The sequence below is a fragment of the Opisthocomus hoazin genome, chromosome 6 (assembly GCF_030867145.1).
Source record: "Opisthocomus hoazin isolate bOpiHoa1 chromosome 6, bOpiHoa1.hap1, whole genome shotgun sequence".
NCBI lineage: Eukaryota > Metazoa > Chordata > Aves > Opisthocomiformes > Opisthocomidae > Opisthocomus > Opisthocomus hoazin.
The window spans coordinates 31571664-31589176 of record NC_134419.1 but is presented as its reverse complement, the minus strand read 5'-3'; the positions used below and the strand labels follow the sequence as shown (position 1 = coordinate 31589176).

Here is a 17513-nt window from a genome sequence, read left to right as displayed (position 1 = left end):
TCGCTGGGTGTTATCCTTGCACGCTCCTTGCACGCTCACTTCTTCCGTGCTCTCTGAGCACGTGAGCTTGCTCGGGCCCATGCCCTGCCCCGTCGGGCTGTCGTTACGGTGCGAGAGCCCCATCACTCTGCATTAATCTGGGATCCGTTACGCTAGCGGGGGGCGGCGTAATTAATTTATTTGGTATTAATGTGGATGAAATATGCACTGTCCTTGCAGGGGAAGAGCAGGCAGCCTATAAGCATTAGTTAAAAGAACCATTAAAATCAAAACCTTCCTCAGCTCCATTAGGCCGGTCCTTCACGCTGAAGAAGACAAACCCCGGCCGTAGGAAGTGTCAAGCCTAATTAGGTTCATTGCTGGTTTGAACCCTGTCTCCCGGTCCGTACCCCAGCTTGGGTGAAGCCCACCTCACCGAGGGGCTCAGGGCCGCCCGCTTCTCCTTGCAGGCGTTTCGGGACCAAATGCACGGCGTGCCAGCAGGGCATCCCCCCCACCCAGGTGGTCCGCAAAGCCCAGGACTTCGTCTACCACCTCCACTGCTTTGCCTGCATCATCTGCAGCCGGCAGCTGGCCACCGGCGACGAGTTCTACCTGATGGAGGATGGGCGGCTGGTCTGCAAGGAGGGACTACGAGACGGCCAAGCAGAACGGTAGGCACCCCCGCAGGGCTAACGAGGTGGGACAGCGCACCGAAGGGTGGCCGTGGGTCGCGTTGCCGGCGTTGGACCTGTGGGAAGATGTCCCTGCAGGCTCTGGGGATGATGGGGTTGGGGAGCTTTTCCCCAGCAGCGTGGGCTGTTGGGTTGGGGCTGGTACCGGCTCCTTCGCTTGCAGATGACTCCGAGGCGGGCGCTAAGCGGCCCCGGACCACCATCACGGCCAAGCAGCTGGAGACGCTGAAGAACGCCTACAAAAACTCCCCGAAGCCCGCCCGGCACGTGCGGGAGCAGCTCTCCTCCGAGACGGGGGCTCGACATGAGGGTGGTGCAGGTGAGGCCATGGGGGGGATGCTCTCCTTCCACCCTGTCCCGGCCAAGGGGGGCCACAGGGGACCCGCTGGGGAGCCAGGCTGCAGGGGATGCAGGGGTGGCAGGGGTGTTGGGGCGGCATGGGTGGGCCAGGAGCTGGGTTGCAGGGGTGATGGGTTGCATGGGTGCATGGGAGCTGGGTTGCAAGGATGCTGGGGGTGGCATGAGTGCCCAGGAGCTGGGTTGCAGGGGTGATGGGCTGCAACGGTGCATGGGAGCTGGGTTGCAAGAATGCTGGGGTGCTGGTGTGCCTGGGCGCTGGCCTACTTCGGTTGCAGGGGTGCTGGCATGCAGGGTTGCAGAGGTGCTGGGTTGCATGGGTGTGTGTGTCTTGGGCTGCATAGGTGCTGGCATGAGGGACTGCAGGGTGCTGATGAGCTGGGATGCAGGGGTGCTGCTTTGCATGGGTGCATGGGATCTGGGTTGGGTAGATGTTGGCATGCTGGGTTGCAGGGTGCCAGGGTGCTGGTGTGCTGGCATGCTGGGTTGCACGGGTGCTGGTTTGCCTGGCTGTGTGGGAGCTGGGTTACATAGATATTGGGATGCTGGCATGCTGGGTTGCACGGGTGCTAGGTGGCAGAGGTACAGGGATGCTGGCATGCAGGGATGTAGGGGTGCCAGGGTGCTGGCTTGCATGGGTGCATGGGAGCTGGGTTGCATAGATGTTGGCATGCTGGGTTGCAGGAGTGCTGGCATGCTGGGTTGCAAGGGTGCTGGTTTGCATGGCTGCGTGGGAGCTGGGTTACATAGATGCTGGGATGCTGGCATGCTGGGTGGCATGGGTGCTGGGTGGCATGGGTGCTGGGTTGCATGGGTGCCAGGTGGTAGAGGTGCAGGGATGCTGGCATGCAGGGATGTAGGGGTGCTGGGGTGCTGGCTTGCACGGGTGCCGGCATGCTGGGTGGCAGAGGTGCTGGCACGCAGGGGTGCCGGGGTGCCATCGATGTCCCCACTTCCCACCCCAGGTGTGGTTCCAGAACCGCCGGGCCAAGGAGAAGCGGCTGAAGAAGGATGCGGGGCGGCATCGCTGGGGACAGTTCTACAAGAGCGTCAAGCGGAGCCGCGGGGGTGGCAAGCTGGAGAAGGAGAGCTCAGCCGAGGACTGCGGCGTCAGCGACAGCGAGCTCAGCTTCCGCGGTGAGCAGGGTGCCCGGGCGGGGCGGGGGGGCAGCGGGGGCTCCCCCCCTGTGCTGACCCTCTCCCTCCGCTCTCCCTGGCAGAAGACCAGATCCTCTCCGAGCTGGGTCACACCAACAGGGTTTATGGCACGGTGGCGGATGTGGCGGGCGGACAGTTGCTGAACGGCGGCTTCCCCGTGGAGGGGACGGGACAGTCGTACCAGGACTTGCGGGACGGCAGTCCCTACGGGCCTCCCCCAGTCGCCGTCCTCCATCTCCTCCCTGCCGTCCCACCCACCCTTGCTCAACGGGCTGGACTACGCTGTGGACGGCAGCCTGGGGCTGGTGGGCCCAACGGGGCGCAGGGGTGTGAGTCAGACGCTGCGGGCCATGGCCGGGGGGGGGCCCCACCTCCGACATCTCCACGGGGAGCAGCGTTGGGTACCCAGACTTTCCCACCAGCCCGGCCTCCTGGCTGGACGACATGGATCACCCCCCTTTCTAAGCACCGCTCGCCCCCCTCCCCAGCCCCAAAACCCCTCGCTCCCCTTCCCAGCACCGAGGGGCACCCGCCGACACTTGGCTTTTCCAGGATTTTCCCATGAGAATTGGCCCCGGAGGGCTGACGGGAGGTGGGTGGGCTGCGCCCGGGGCGGGGGGCACGGATTGCCGTTGGGTGTAAGCACAAGAGAGGTGTCGGCACATGGGAGGCGTGGGGTCGGGGCGTGGCGGGGATGCGCGATGGACGGCGGGAGGGAAGGACAATCAGGGATGGCAGAGCCCACCCCGCCGAGCACCGCTGCTATTTTCAAGAGTTATTTTTCGATACGGAGTTGGAACGGGACTCGGCGCTTCCCCGCGGCCTCGGCGGAAAGAGAAGTCTCTATTGCAGAAGGGTTTATTTTGGCGAGGCCGGGGGACCTGGCCGGGGGGAACCCGCTGTCCTGCTGCCCGGGGGTGATGCTCCCCCACTCCGGCAGGGTGGGAGCAGGGGTGGTCGTGCCATGGCGGGGGGGGGGGGGGGGCCCAGATTTATCCCTGGGTGCGTGGGAGGGCTTACGGCGCATCGCTGCGGGTCTTCCCTTGGTGGGGAGGAATTAAAAAAGAGGGGAAAAAAACCCAAAACCCTGCAGCCCAGGGGCCAAGGTGGGCTGTGGAGGGGCCAGCCCGGATGCTGGGGGGCTGGCGGTGGGGGGGAACCGCTGCCAGCGCTGGGGAAGGGTAGGGGGGAGAGGGGGGGATGTTTGCTCTGAAGGTATTTGCGAAAAATTCCTCCCCCTAAAAGAGGGGAAAAAGGGAATTTCGTCAGCTGCAGCAGGACCCCCACAGCAGGGAGCAGAGGGGATGGGGGGTGTGAGGACCCCCCGCCAGCATCACCCACCCACCCACCCACCTCCCCCCATGCCGTGGGCTGATGGGACCGAGGGTGGGTGCAGGCAGCCGGGGGGGACCCCAGGGATTTTGGCACAGCCGGTGTGCCCCCTGGGGTCTGCTTCTGGCCGGGCCCACCCAGCACCAGCCCCTTTCTCACCCCCCCAATCCCTGGGCTTGTGATGGCCGCCCCCCCCCCCCCCCCCCCCCCCCCCCCCCGTGACCCCACCCTTGCCAGGCAGAAGGCTTTCAGCCCAGTGGATCAAATCCAACTCCCGCTCGCTGCCCAGCTCTCCCTCAGCCCCATGGGGCGTCCCTGGCCGTGGGGTCCCCACGGGTGGGTGCTGATGAGCATCTCCTTCAGGGAGAGCTGGCTGCTGCCAGAGGCCGGGGGCTCCGAAAACAAAGCGGGGCAGGGGGGGTGGGGGGGGGTGTGGAAGAATTAAAAACATTAAAAAAAAAAAGCCAAATGAGAAAGCACATCACCAGTACGTCCCTGTCCCTCCTTGCCCCCCCTCCCCAGCTGGGTGTGTTGGAGCTGCCCCCGTGTGCCCCCTCCCAGCCTTGGGTGCTGCTTTGTGCCAAGCCCCCGGCCTTGCAGGAGGCTGGTGGGGAGGGGGACGGGGGGAGGCTGGGTCTGCTGCTCTCTGTCCCCCTTCAACATGGCCAAACACACTCCCCCCTCAATCCTGCCCCGCTCCCTTCGCCGTGTAAATTTTGTACAGTTCCAGAAAGTGCGAGTCTTGTTTCCTGGGGGGGGGGGGGAGAAAAAAAAGAGGGGAAAAAAAAAAAACCCCCAACAAAATTAATAATAAATAATAAAAAAAATCAAAGAATAAAACCTTATTTATTGCCATGTCTTTGGGGAGAAAGGATCCCCCCCCTCCCCAATCCTCCAAAACTCGGGCCCGGGGCGTTGCTTTTGTACCCTGCCTCCTGTGCGTTGGCATGAGATGTGTACGGCCCCCCTCCATCACCCTCCCCTCGCCTCGAGAGAAAGCGATGTCAAATAAACTCGGGATGCTCTTTAGCAGCTGCTGGCTTGGGGGTTTTCTTCCTCACATGGCATCGCCTGTTCCGGCACCGTCGGCTGGTCGGGATCCTCTCTGGGTGGGATGAGTGACACCGGCTTTTTTGGGTGGGTATCTCCATCCGTGGCACCCCGAAATGCCCACAGCTTTTCTGCCATCACGCAGCGGCGGTGGGGGATGCCCGCGGTCCCACCGGTGCCGGCTTGCCCCCCACCGCCGCACTCAGCCGGCACAGGTGAGACGGAGAAACCACACCGGGGAGGGTGTCCATGCCCCTCCGCAGGCACCGCTTTCTATATTTTAATCATTTTTAACATTTAATGCCTCTCAATTAAAGTGATTTCCCGGAGTGGATGCCAAGCTTAGGCCGAATGCACACGAACCACTTTCTGCAGTGGTAGTTAAAGGCGCCGAGGGATTTAAACAGCAATCCGCGAGGCTGCCGGGGAAAGGTTTGGCTGAATAAAGCAGATTATAAACAATAATATATGTCTTTCATTTTTTTTCCTCCCCTCCTCCTCCTCCCTGCTTTTTTTTTTTTTTTTTTTGTATTTTTGGAAAGGGTCCAACCTTGCTAACAGCCCTAAAGTGCTATAAACATCTCTGGGGCTGAGCGCTCAGCCCTCCGAACGCGCTCTTTGAGAAGCACGGGCATCGTGGCTGCTGCTTTTCTTCCCCCTTTAAGAGAGATTTTTATTTTTTTTTTTTTTATTTTTTTTTTTTTTAAATTTTTTTTTTATTTTATTACTCAGCGTGACCATCAAGCCGGGCAGTGGCTGAGCATCACAGGGTGGCCTCGCTTGCCCTTAACTGTGACAACATCGATTCCCCATCCCAAAGCTCCCCCACCCCGAAGCTCCCCCATCCCAAAGCTCCCTGATCCCGAAGCTCCCTCATCCCAAAGCTTCCCCATCCCAAATCTCCCCCATCCCGAAGCCCCCCATCCTGAAGCTTCCCCATCCCAAAGCTCCCCCATCCTGAAGCTTCCCCATCCCGAAGCTTCCCCATTCTGAAGCTTCCCCATCCCAAAGCTCCCCCATCCTGAAGCTCCCCCATCCCAAATCTTCCCCATCCCGAAGCTCCCCCATCCCGAAGCTCCCCCATCCCGAAGCTGGCAGAGCAGCTCGGCATGCAGCCTCCCAGCATTGGGGTTGGTGTCTTCACTTCGTTCGCGGCCGGCTGCCGAAGCGTCCGGTGTTGCTGCCGGCACCCATTGCCTCCTGACCGCGCGCCGTGGCTGCGGCGAGCCCTGGGAGAAGAGAGCGGGAGCCCCTGCGGGTCCTCGCTTGAGGGTCAGGGGGCTGTTGCATCGCTCCCATCGAATAAGCGTTGCCCCACGGGGACCCCAAATGTTGAAACCTGGCATTGGTGTTTAGCAGCAGCTTGCTTCATGCATCTTTACATCCCAGCACCTCCCAGTCCCTTGTCACAACTGGGCAGCAAAGGCATCCTCCAGCAGAGAGGGGCCACAAGCAGATATATAAGATTTATTTTATTGTTGCCATCCAGGCTCCAGCTGGGATGCTGGGGAGGCTCAGGGGGAGCCAGCTTCAAGCTGAAATATCCCACTGATTTCCGAAAAACCCCGTGGCGATCACCACTGCAGCTCCCCAGCCCATCAGACCCCTCCACCATGAAGTTAACGGAAAATGAGTTGATGTGGTCGGTGTCAGAGCCCAGGCAGCTCGTTAACTCGCCCAAGCCACCGCGTCCCCGCCACCGAGCCCGCCCTGCGCCTCGCACACGAGCCATGCCGCGCTGGTGCTTCAGCTGCCAGCGGCGTGCAGCAACCTTCGTCAGCATTAGCAAAAGCTGGCAGGAGCTGCCGAGAGGGGCCAAAACCCCCACGTGCCTCCAGCCCACCAGTCCTTCGCGGAGGGAACACTCCATACAAAACGCCATCCCTGAAGAAGCCGCCCTGGGGACCGGCACGCGGCAGGAGGACCTGGAGCTGCTGACGGAGGTGGGGGTTTAACGCCGCTGAACTGGGCAAAGCGGTTGGGTGATGCGGTGAGAGCCCTGCCGGCTCCGAGAGGCTGGGTAGCCACAAAGCGCTTGTCTCGCGTACGTTAGGCAAGAGCTGGAGGGATGGACGGACAGACGGCTGTATGACCCCCGCTGGCTTTTGTACCCCTCTCTCCTCAGTGTGAGAGCTTGAGCAGAGCTCTCCAAGGGCTGCAACAGCCCTGCGCAGCTCCCATCCTTGCTGCTTCCAAGGGGTCGAGCCGCTCCCTCCGGGACAAACACGCTGAGGCCCCGTCCCAACACTGTGCTTTTATTTCTAGTATTTTGTTTGGACCCAGGGGAAAAAAAAAACCAAACCAAATAAACCAAAACTCAACCCAAAGGGGCGAGGTGAGCATCTCACCTGGCCCAGCGGCCCTCTCCTCCCCACGGAGGAGCCGGCCGGGCTGCTCTGCTGAGACACCCGACGCAGCGCTCGTGTCTCATACATTAAAACGATGCTCGGGGCCTTCGCCGGGCCCTCGCTCCCCTCCCTCACTCCCTCCCCCACCCCCAAAATACCCATAAATGTCAGAGCATGCAAAACCCTGATCCCATCCTGCCCAGGATCCGCGCTCAGCCAGCGTGCTGGAGAGCCCACCCAGCCCCCCCGGGCTCTAAATGCTCCCCTTAGAACCCCCGCCAAGGCGTTTCGGCGGGCGGCGGGGGAAGAGAACGGGGGTTATTGCGGAGCGTCCCTGTCCTCCCCACCGCGGGGTTAGGTCCCGCCGGCGGCATGCTGCTGCAGGGCCGAAGTGATGGCTTTACAGTCTGTCACCTCCTCCGGCAGGCAGCCCTCCTGGTCCCGGAGCGTGGGGTCGGCTCCCGACTTCAGCAACAGCTCCACGATGTCCAAGAACTCGCAGGCGGCGGCTGGAGGGAGAGACGGGAGGGTTAGAGGGGGGATGCGGACCCGAGGCGGTGGCGATGGGCATTGCCGGAGTGGTGGTGTGGCTGGAGACTTCCCACACGTGTGCCAGGGGCAGAAAATGCCGCCTCAGTGCCCGGCCAGGCGGAGTAGATCACTTTTCGGGGTGGTGTTTGATACTCCATACTCAATGTATTACTCACCTTTGGATTTAACAGAATCACAGGATCACAGAATCACAGAATGGTTTGGGCTGGAAGGGACCTCAAAGATCATCTGGTTCCAACCCCCCTGCCATGAGCAGGCACATCTTCCACCAGACCAGGATGCTCAGAGCTCCATCCAACCTGGCCTTGAACACTTCCAGGGAGGGGGCAGCCACAGCTTCTCTGGGCAACCTGTGCCAGTGTTTCACCACCCTCATGGGGAAGAATTTCTTCCTTAACAGCGCGAAGGAAAGGGAAAAGACGGGGTGAAAGCAATGAGAAGCCCTGTGGGGTGTTGCCGGCGCAGCCGCGGCCCCAGGGACGCAGGGCATCACCAGGGATGGTGCCCAGGGTGCCCGGGCGCAGCTCGGCTGACGCTCCTGGGACTGAAGACAGACCCTGGGCAGGGCAGCACCGCCCAGAGCCCCAGCGTGCCGCCCGGGAACGCCTTCCCTGCCTGCTTCGGTACCCAGAATTTAAAACGTATTTATAATTTCTACCGCCTGTCTGAGCCCCTGTCGTTCTGCTGTCTGCGGACCCGCCCAGGGCTCCTCTGGTGGCACGTCCCAGGCTGGCCATTGCTCCCCGCTCCCAGCCACCCGGCCTCCTCGCAGAGAATCTGCCTGGGTTGTAGCTGCCGGCTGGGCTTTGGTTTCTACAGCTACCTGAAAGGAGGTTGTAGTGAGGCGGGTGTTGGTCTCTTCTCCCCAGTAACTGGCGATAGGACAAGAGGCAATAGCCTCAGGGGAGGTTTAGATGGGACATTAGGAAAAGTTTCTTTACTGCAAGAGTGGTCAGGCATTGGAACAGGCTGCCCATGGTGGTGGCAGAGTCACCACCCCTGGAGGGGTTCAAAAACCATGAAGATGTGGCACTTTGGGACATGGTTTAGCAGGCACGGTGGTGTTGGGGTGACGGTTGGACTTGATGATCTTTGGGGTCTTTTCCAACCTTAACAATTCTATGATTCTACAACTCCCTGAGGAGCAGCTCCCGGCGCACATGCCCATGTCCACCGGCAGCCGGTAACGGCACTCCACCGCTGCTCCTAACCCTTGTCTCCGCTAGCAACTATTTTTTCAACCCTGCCAGCATCAAGTCAAGGTTGACCTGAGCTCTTCCCTGTCCTGAGGACAGCCTGGCAGCTCTCGGCTCCCTCTCCATCCTTCCCTAAGGATGTTAAAAAAAAAAAGAACCAGGAAAACTCTTCACACTGAGGAGCTGTGCCTGGCTGATGCCGGCAGCAGGCCCCGTCCCTGGATTTTCCCCTAAGCCCATGCCAAAAACGGCCTGCACACCGCCCTGCCTTACGAGACCGCAAAGCCGGCAGCTTCCTATCGCGTTGGTAGTGCTTGGTTTTAATTATCTTTCAGGCGTTTTTACAACGTAACCGACTAACTCCTTTTTGCCATTAAATGTAGTAATTAGAGTGCCTTTTGCATTACACGGCAGTTTTCCACTGACCCAAAGGGACAAGCAGCACCGTTTAATTAAAATAAATTCGACGTGTGATCGGAGCTTATACTGAAAAAAGATAAAAAAAGGGGAAAAAAGGGGGAAGGGGTGGGCGAGGGAGCAGGCGGGGGTGTGGGTGAAGGGCTGGGGGGCACGTCCCGGGGCGACGACAGAAAGCAGAGCTCCCGGGGTGCCAGGGACGCCGCGGTGGCAGCTCCCAGGGATGGGGAGCTGGTGCCCACCTGGGGAATGGCGGCTGCACCGCCCGTGTCCCTGAGCGGGCCGGGGACGTCCCTGGGGACGAGCACAGCTGCTGGATTTATCGCACCCCGGGACCCTCGATTTGTCAAGGGCCGGAGCGGCAGCCCTGACACCGGCACGGGTGAAGATGAATTTCCATTCAGCGCAGTTCGCCTTCCGACTCCATTAATCCTCAGGGTTCAGATGATGAATTTCTTTCCTTTTTTTTTTTTTTTTTAATTATTTATTTTCCCTCCAGCGTTCCCTCCCACTGCCCTGCCACAGCGCAGAGCGAGCCGAACAGATGGTGCTTTGCAGGGAAGCCGGAGCGCCCATGAGGATACAGAGCCTGCCCGCTCCCGAGGCCACGTGGCCACCAGTGCTCAGAGAAGCCTTGATTTCCTCTGGGAGAGGCAGCGGCAATGATTTCAGTATTCCCAGCGGGTGGGAGGGTGGGTGGATGGATGGATGGAGAGGAGTTGAAGACTAACGGGCCGTTTCATCCTCATCCCGCAGCACCGACCGCTGCCTCCAGCCCGGAGCAGAGTGGGCCCGGCGGTGGGTCCCACCGGCGAGCCGGTACCTTCGGACCGCGCTTCCGGCTGGCCTCCCACTTAACCCCCGATTAAAGCCGGGGTCGGCGCCAATCGGAAGGAGGCAGGATTTATAACCCGCAGCAGGACGCAGTGTGACACCGGCTGTAATCAGGAGAGCTGTCACCACAAGGACACCTGTCAGGCCACGCCGGCTCATAAAAAGGGATGGAGACACCCTAAAAGCAGTGGCTGTCTCGCTGGCCTCGCTGACGGGATTTAACCCTTCTCTGATCAGCCTCCGACGGAAGGGAAGGCCTCGTAACCGCTCCACTCCGCTCAGCATCGCCAGAAACAGCTTTCAGATGAGCTCTCACGCCTCCCCGCTGCAATTCAGGGCACGGTTACGAAGGGCTTACCGAGACCGGGAGGAATCCAAACCATTCACTCGCCCAGAAACTGTTCTCAGGGTGGGGGTGATTTACGACCAGACTGGCTAGGTGAGGGAATGGGGACAGCTCGGGTGCAGCGATGGTCGGCCAGGCACAGCGGGGCACCCCGGACCTGCGTGCCACCTACCCAGAGAGGCGTCCCCAAAGACGGTGTACGGGGAGGCGAGGTGGGATAATACTCAAGGGGAAGAAAAAAATTTAAAACTTAAAACATTCGGGGCAAAAAAACCCTGGTAAACTGTCATTCTTGAAACATCCGAGCTGGCAGGGTGGATCAGAAACCCCGATTCTGAAATAACATTAATTAAAACAGTTATCACAGAATGTTCGGGGTTGGAAGGGACCTCTGTGGGTCACCCAGTCCAACCCCCCTGCTGAAGCAGGGTCACCCAGAGCAGGCTGCACAGGACTGCGTCCAGGTGGGTCTTGAAGATCTCCAGAGAAGGAGACTCCACAACCTCCCTGGGCAGTCTGTTCCAGGGCTCCGTCACCCTCAGAGGGAAGAAGTTCTTCCTCATCTTCAGATGGAACTTCCTCGGCTTCAGTTTGTGCCCGTTGCCCCTTGTCCTGTCGCTGGGCACCACTGGAAAGAGTCTGGCCCCGTCCTCCTGACACCCACCCTGCAGATATTTGTAAGCATTTCTAAGGTCCCCTCTCAGCCTTCTCTTCTCCAGGCTGAACAAGCCCAGCTCCCTCAGCCTTTCCTTGTAGGAGAGACGCTCCAGTCCCCTCATCATCCTCGTAGCCCTCCGCTGGACTCTCTCCAGTAGCTCCTTCATCTTTCTTGAACTGGGGAGCCCAGAACTGGACACAGTACTCCAGATGGGGAGTTTGTTGGCTTGTGTGAAGCAACCCGCTTCAGAGGTGATGCACCCACCCTTAACTTTCACATTTTGGACTTGCTCGAAGCAGGTGCTCTTGGATAACTTCCACACGTGCTATGCTTTCGCACGACCTACTGCGACCCACCGCGCACCCCTGGGTGGGCAGATGTCGGTGCTGCAGCTGGGAGCAGGGCAGAGCATCGTCCCACTAGAGGGAAAGCCCCAAAGTGTGGACCCAGCTGGGCAAAGAGTCAACGCAGCATTAAGCGCTGTCATTCTACGGACACTGCTGCACCAAGCAACAGATTCGCTGCTTCAGTCTGAATGATAAGTGTTTGAAAAATAAAGTATCCTACAGGAAAGATCACACAGGGAGAAATCCTACATTACGGTAATTACAGCCTCAGCTCAGGGGCACTGGAATTCGGTAGCTGAGATCCAGATCCCAGTGCTGTGCCTTGGACCGATGGCCTGCAGAGCAGTTTTGCCATCCTGCTGATGTCCTCATGGAGCGATCAGAGAGGGAGAAGAAGACAGAAATGCTTCGGAATGACAAGGCTGCTCTTAATTACACAGTGACAGGCATCGAGAGAGTATAAAATAATAACCGGGGATGTCTTAATTTTGGAAAAAACCATGACACAGATGAAATCGATACTTTTTTCCTGTTCTCTGCACATCAGCACCGCATGCGTCACTTTAGGCTCTATCTCTCTCATTCCGAGACAGAACGATCCTTCACTTACAAAGACTGCTATAAATCCGCGTCTCTGATCAGCACGAGGTTGTGGGAGGGACATGAACTGTATGCTCTGCTGGCTTTGGTAGCAGCGCGGCTGCGGCTCTCTCCGCTGCCACCCAACAGGTTTGTCACTAGGACATGTGGAGGTGAAGGCCACCCCACTTGTCCCCTTCCCCTCACCCGCGCGACCTGTTAAAGCCAGCACAGACCCCCTCCCAACCTTGGCATCCCCTCACCAGGGCCGCTTCTGGGTCTGGAAGCAGCACAGCCCCGTCCCGGAGACACGCAGGCATGCGGGACAAACTCTGCGGAAAGCGCAGCCTTCCTGGGGTGAAAAGGAAGGCTTTCGGGTAACGTTTGCAGGGCAGAAGGAAGGGAGGAGAGCAGTCTTCCTCGCTGCTTTTCCCAGGGCTCCTACCCATAGCACACTGGGATTTGCCAGTGGAGGTAGCCACCGGTTAATCAAATCCAGCTTCCCCGCTCATGTTACTGCTGAAATCTGCTTTCTGTACGCAGACCATTTACTCCAGCTGCAAATCCATCCTGCTAAGAGGGAACAACCGAGCTGAGAGGCAGCTTACCGTAATGGAGTGCAGTCTGGCCTTCCCCATCCTGAAAGAGAGAGAGAGACTTGATTTTAGAGGCATAGGTAACATCGTGGGGATACAGGCAACTCCCAGTTTTAAATAAATAAGCTGGTTCACAGCAATATTTTCACTGACTAGACAAACAGCCCAGGACACCCAGCTACCTGGCAGCCAGGCTTTGAATCATCATCCACCGTCGATCCGTACTGATGGATAATCAATACCTATCCACGTATAAGAGTGCATGGATCACGTCATGGCACGAGTATAATTCAGTTCACAGCGTTATCACTTCCAGCCCATAAAAATGAAGGATTTCAATCCTACGGCCTTGCTTTGGGACCCTCGGTAATCCTGATGCTTTAGTGCAAGACGCTTCTGCGCAAGCCTGGCCTTGGCCAGCTGCTCGAGAGCAGGGTGAAGCACCGCGACGCCAGCACAGCTCTGGGCGCTGCACTCTTCAGCACAAGGCAGCACATGGGGGAAAAAAACCCAAACCCAATTTTCTTCCACCTGAATAAATCTCAGGTCCCTGCTCTTCAGAATTCAGGTCTGGCCAAAGGTGGACCCAGAGCCCAGGCCAGTTCCACGGGGCTGCTGGCATCCCGCAGGACGAGGGCGAGGAAAGGGCTATGCACAGCGCTCGGCAATGAGAGCCGGCTGCTAAACTCCTCCTCGCGGAAGACCCGCAGCGCAGGGGCAAGCAGACCGCGCCGCTTGAAGGCGTTGGCAGACAGCTCCCTCTCCAAGCTAGCACGGTATCGGGAAGCACGTCCCCTTCCCAGAGCTTTGCCGGAGAGCGGTCGGTGCTTGCATGGCACGTCCAGCAGCGCTAACCCAGGCACCTCACCGCGCCGCAGCCTGCTCCTGCCACCAGAACAGGTGAAATAACAGGAGGAGAGAACTGCTGGCCCCTTTGCTTTCACTCCCCCACCAGGATTAGCCTCTAATTCAGTTCTTTGCCTCCTTAATTTATTTGCATCTGTTTAACGGAGACTTAAGTTTATAATTACCATCATCTTTGGGATTAAGGTGTAAATTCTACAGCCTGCTGTGGATTCCGCAGCAGGTGAAAGGGAAAAGAAGAACAGGAAAACAGGCAGAAATCCCAGCCGTCGCTGCCTGGGGACTGCTGGTTATTCTGTTTGATATTCACAGAATCACAGAATCACAGAATGGTCGGGGTAGGCAGGGACCTCTGTGGGTCACCCAGTCCAACCCCCTGCCGAAGCAGGGTCACCCAGAGCAGGCTGCACAGGACCGCGTCCAGGCGGGGCTTGAATATCTCCAGAGAAGGAGACTCCACAGCCTCCCTGGGCAGCCTGTTCCAGTGCTCCGTCACCCTCAGAGGGAAGAAGTTCTTCCTCATGTTCAGCTGGAACTTCCTGTGCTTCAGTTTGTGCCCGTTGCCCCTTGTCCTGTTGCTGGGCACCACTGAAAAGAGCTTGGCCCCGTCCTCCTGACACCCACCCTGCAGATATTTATCGGCATTTCTAAGGTCCCCTCTCAGCCTTCTCTTCTCCAGGCTGAACAAGCCCAGCTCCCTCAGCCTCTCCTCGTAGGAGAGATACTCCAGTCCCCTCCTCATCCTCGCAGCCCTCCGCTGGACTCTCTCCAGTAGCTCCTCATCTTTCTTGAACTGGGGAGCCCAGAACTGGACACATTTTATTAATTTACTGGACACATTTTATTATATTAACCCTGTTCAGCTGAGGCACTCAGAATGACTTGAGTTTCAGGGTGGGAGATGCTACACCTGGCTCTGGGATGCCGCACCAACACGGGAGCACCAGGGGCAGAAGAGGAAAGCCAGGCGCAATAGCGTCTTGCTGCCTACACACCCACACTACGTCTTCTCCGAGCAATAGGAGGGGGGTCGGATTTTCCCTTCCCCGTGCTGCTACGCCGCATTCGTGGCACCCACGCCATCATCTGGCAGTGCCTCATTCCAGGAGCCTATTTCTGCCCAGACGGTGGGGAGCGTCATGCCAACGGGCGTCATTAGACGATACCGCAAACCACACGACTGGAAGGAATCAAGGACGGCATCCATTGATTATTCCGCACTAATACGGTAACCGATCCGAGCCGGAGCCCCGGAGTGGTCCTTAAGCACATGTCTGCTTGGAGGAGCGAGCTGCAAAACTCTGTGTAAAATACCCAGGGTGGCTCCAGGAACACCACAGCCATTTGTTCCTCTTCCAAAGGCCTGCATAAAGCACTGCCGCTTCAGCAGCTGGCTTCGGGCTAACGAGGCTTTTTATTTCTCTTCGATGCACTTTCTGGCATTTATTGGGCTAAGAAGAGAGCACAAGTCCCAGCATACGAAATGCACCTCTTTAATCCCAGTGTGGTTTTTAAAAAGAACTATTAATCCAACGTTATGCAAACGTTGTTTACACTTTATTTACGCTGCGGATTTCCCCCCCCCCCCCCTTCGAGCCTGACGGCTGGCCAAATGCTATTTGTCATACTTCTCCGATGCTACGCTATTTGCTTGTATTTTCTCTGTGACAAATTTTAATCCAGGTAAATGGAAAAAGCTCTAGTGTGGTCACTCACTAAGGGCCTTGAAATGGCGATCTCAATCCCTCTCTGATTTGGCTTTTAGGAGCACCATGGCTAATCGGAGCCCGACATGCCTGGCTGCTCCGCGCACAGCTCCACATACGGCATCACCGAGCCTTCAGTGCAAAACGGTCACACCTGGAAACTGATCAACAACGCGCCGTGAAAGCGCGGATCACAGCTCCCATCGTGGAAGTTACGTGAGACGAATATCGCCTACCAGGCGCTGGAAATGTTTGTTTCTGCGCAGAAGTGGTCTCAAGATGAATTCTTGCTGGCCTTGGTGCGAGGGATATTTCCCGATGTGCAACGGAAAGCGGCGGCTTCTGGAGCATCCTAGGGAAGGTGCGGCGTGTCCTGCTCCCAGGACGTGCTTCAGCTGGGTCGAATGACCCCAGACGGCGAGCAGACAGGGAGAGCCTGCCGCAGCCACCGCCGTCACCCCGCTGCACCCTGCCCAGGGCATGTGCTAAGGCATGAAGAGACTTTTTTTCCCCCAGTAGGAGCTTCTGCAGCATGACAGGAGCACAAAAAGAAGGTGTTGAGTAGGGGAGTTGATGTCAGGGAGCGCAGAAGAAGACACGGGCAGTTCCGGGCTCAACGCTGCGCTCTGCTCTACACCAGGATGGCTCCGAGAAACGCCCTTTCAAACGTCACACATCAGCTGGAATAACGTCACCACGACAGTTTAAAAAGGAGGCAACCAGTATTCTGGTTTGGTGAACCTCAACAGAAAAGGGCAAAAAGGCCAGGCTCAAAGCAGTAATGCATTGTGTTTCTGTACAGCTTTGCTTTCGGCTTGCAAGGCACTGGCACGTACCCGTCCCAGAGCCCTTCTCGCAACACCCTGTCTATAAAAAGGAGGAGCTTGTGGAAACAGCACAACCCATACAGGCAGACAGAAGATGACCAGAAAGGAGGGAAAGACCATTACACACTCCAATGCAGGAGTGCTCAGTCCCACACACGCAAGTTACCAAGCAATAACACGTCAAGTCCAAGCTTTGCTCTTGCCTCCTAAGGCCGCGTGCCATCCCCGGTGTCTTTCCAGCCTCCGGGCACATCTGGCCACGGCAGGATGACAGCCGAGCTGCACGGCCTTCAAGGGAGACGAGAGCGTTTCCGAAGGCTTCAAAAATAAAACCAAGTGTCCACGTCTACCAAACCCATCAAAACAAAGACGCTACAAAAATCACCGGTACCTCCTACGTCCATGGTCTGCGACAGATGTCACTCGATGAAAATCCAACTATCAGTGGGTAACTTATTGGATAACAGGATTGTGTTCTGCTCCTGAGAAATTTAAGCAAAGAAATGACAGAAGATGGACCGAGCGCAGATGGACCAACTGTCTTGTCCGCTAAGTGGTACTATGGCTACTGCACGTCAATTTTGTCTTATAAGTGATAGGATTATATCGGTGTTGCCATCCCATGTTCATTCCTTGGGAATTTCTGTAGCCTGCTTAACCTAACACAGGGTTTGTGGGCTGAGGGGCAGAGACACAGAAACGGCTTGGCTGAGCCCTGCTGAGATGCCGCGCACACCATAGAACATGGTTCCCTTTGCCCCGTCATGGCAAGCAGACCTCGACGGGCCAGTGTCTGACTGTGCGGGTTTCACGGGACAGTTTTCAAAACAGCGGTATGCAGACATCGACCTTCCAGACGCGCCTCACTTGCTCTCCAAGCTGCGCACAGAAACCTCTACGAGCAGGAGGGTGGCCCTAAGGGAGACACCGTCTCTTCCTCCATCTCACAGAATCACAGAACGTTTGGGGTTGGAAGGGACCTCTGTGGGTCACCCAGTCCAACCCCCTGTCGAAGCAGGGTCACCTACAGCAGGCTGCACAGGACCGCATCCAGGCGGGGCTTGAACATCTCCAGAGAAGGAGACTCCACAACCTCCCTGGGCAGCCTATTCCAGTGCTCCGTCACCCTCAGAGGGAAGAAATTCTTCCTCATCTTCAGATGGAACTTCCTCTGCTTCAGTTTGTGCCCATTGCCCCTTGTCCTGTCGCTGGGCACCACTGAAAAGAGTCTGGCCCCATCCTCCTGACACTCACCCTGAAGATATTTATCGGCATCTCTAAGGTCCCCTCTCAGCCTTCTCTTCTCCAGGCTGAACAAGCCCAGCTCCCTCAGCCTTTCCTCACAGGAGAGATGCTCCTGTCCCCTCATCATCCTCGTAGCCCTCCACTGGACTCTCTCCAGTAGCTCCTCATCTTTCTTGAACTGGGGAGCCCAGAACTGGACACAGCACTGCAGATGGGGCCTCACTAGGGCAGAGCAGAGGGGGAGGAGAACCTCCCTCGACCTGCTGCCCACACTCCTCCCCAGGATCCCATTGGCCTTCTTGGCAACCAGGGCACACTGCTGGCTCATGGTCAACCTGTCATCCACCATCTCATGTGTTTCGTTTAGCACAAGTACAGAAAGAGGAAAATCAAAACCATGCTGGTTATCTGGGCGAACTTTGGTGCC

The 17513-nt window shown here is 57.8% G+C and overlaps 2 protein-coding genes across 2 annotated transcripts in view; one reads left to right on the top strand and one right to left on the bottom strand.

The window, feature by feature from the left end:
* Window positions 1-2654, top strand: part of LHX4 (LIM homeobox 4) — an 8441-nt gene extending 5787 nt beyond the window's left edge. Inside the window, 8 exon segments of the mRNA XM_075424100.1 lie at window positions 395-627; window positions 629-653; window positions 838-968; window positions 970-993; window positions 1997-2168; window positions 2252-2397; window positions 2399-2545; window positions 2547-2654. Coding sequence (XP_075280215.1) covers window positions 395-627; window positions 629-653; window positions 838-968; window positions 970-993; window positions 1997-2168; window positions 2252-2397; window positions 2399-2545; window positions 2547-2654 — 986 coding nt within the window.
* Window positions 2655-6810: 4156 nt separating this feature from the next.
* The window catches only part of ACBD6 (acyl-CoA binding domain containing 6), a 91294-nt gene continuing 80591 nt past the window's right edge, over window positions 6811-17513 (bottom strand). The window contains exons 7-8 of the mRNA XM_075422521.1: window positions 12457-12487; window positions 6811-7428 (exon numbers count right to left, since the gene is read on the bottom strand). Of these exons, the coding sequence (XP_075278636.1) occupies window positions 7274-7428; window positions 12457-12487 (186 nt within the window). The 3' untranslated portion in view covers window positions 6811-7273. The remainder of the gene's footprint in view (window positions 7429-12456; window positions 12488-17513) is intronic.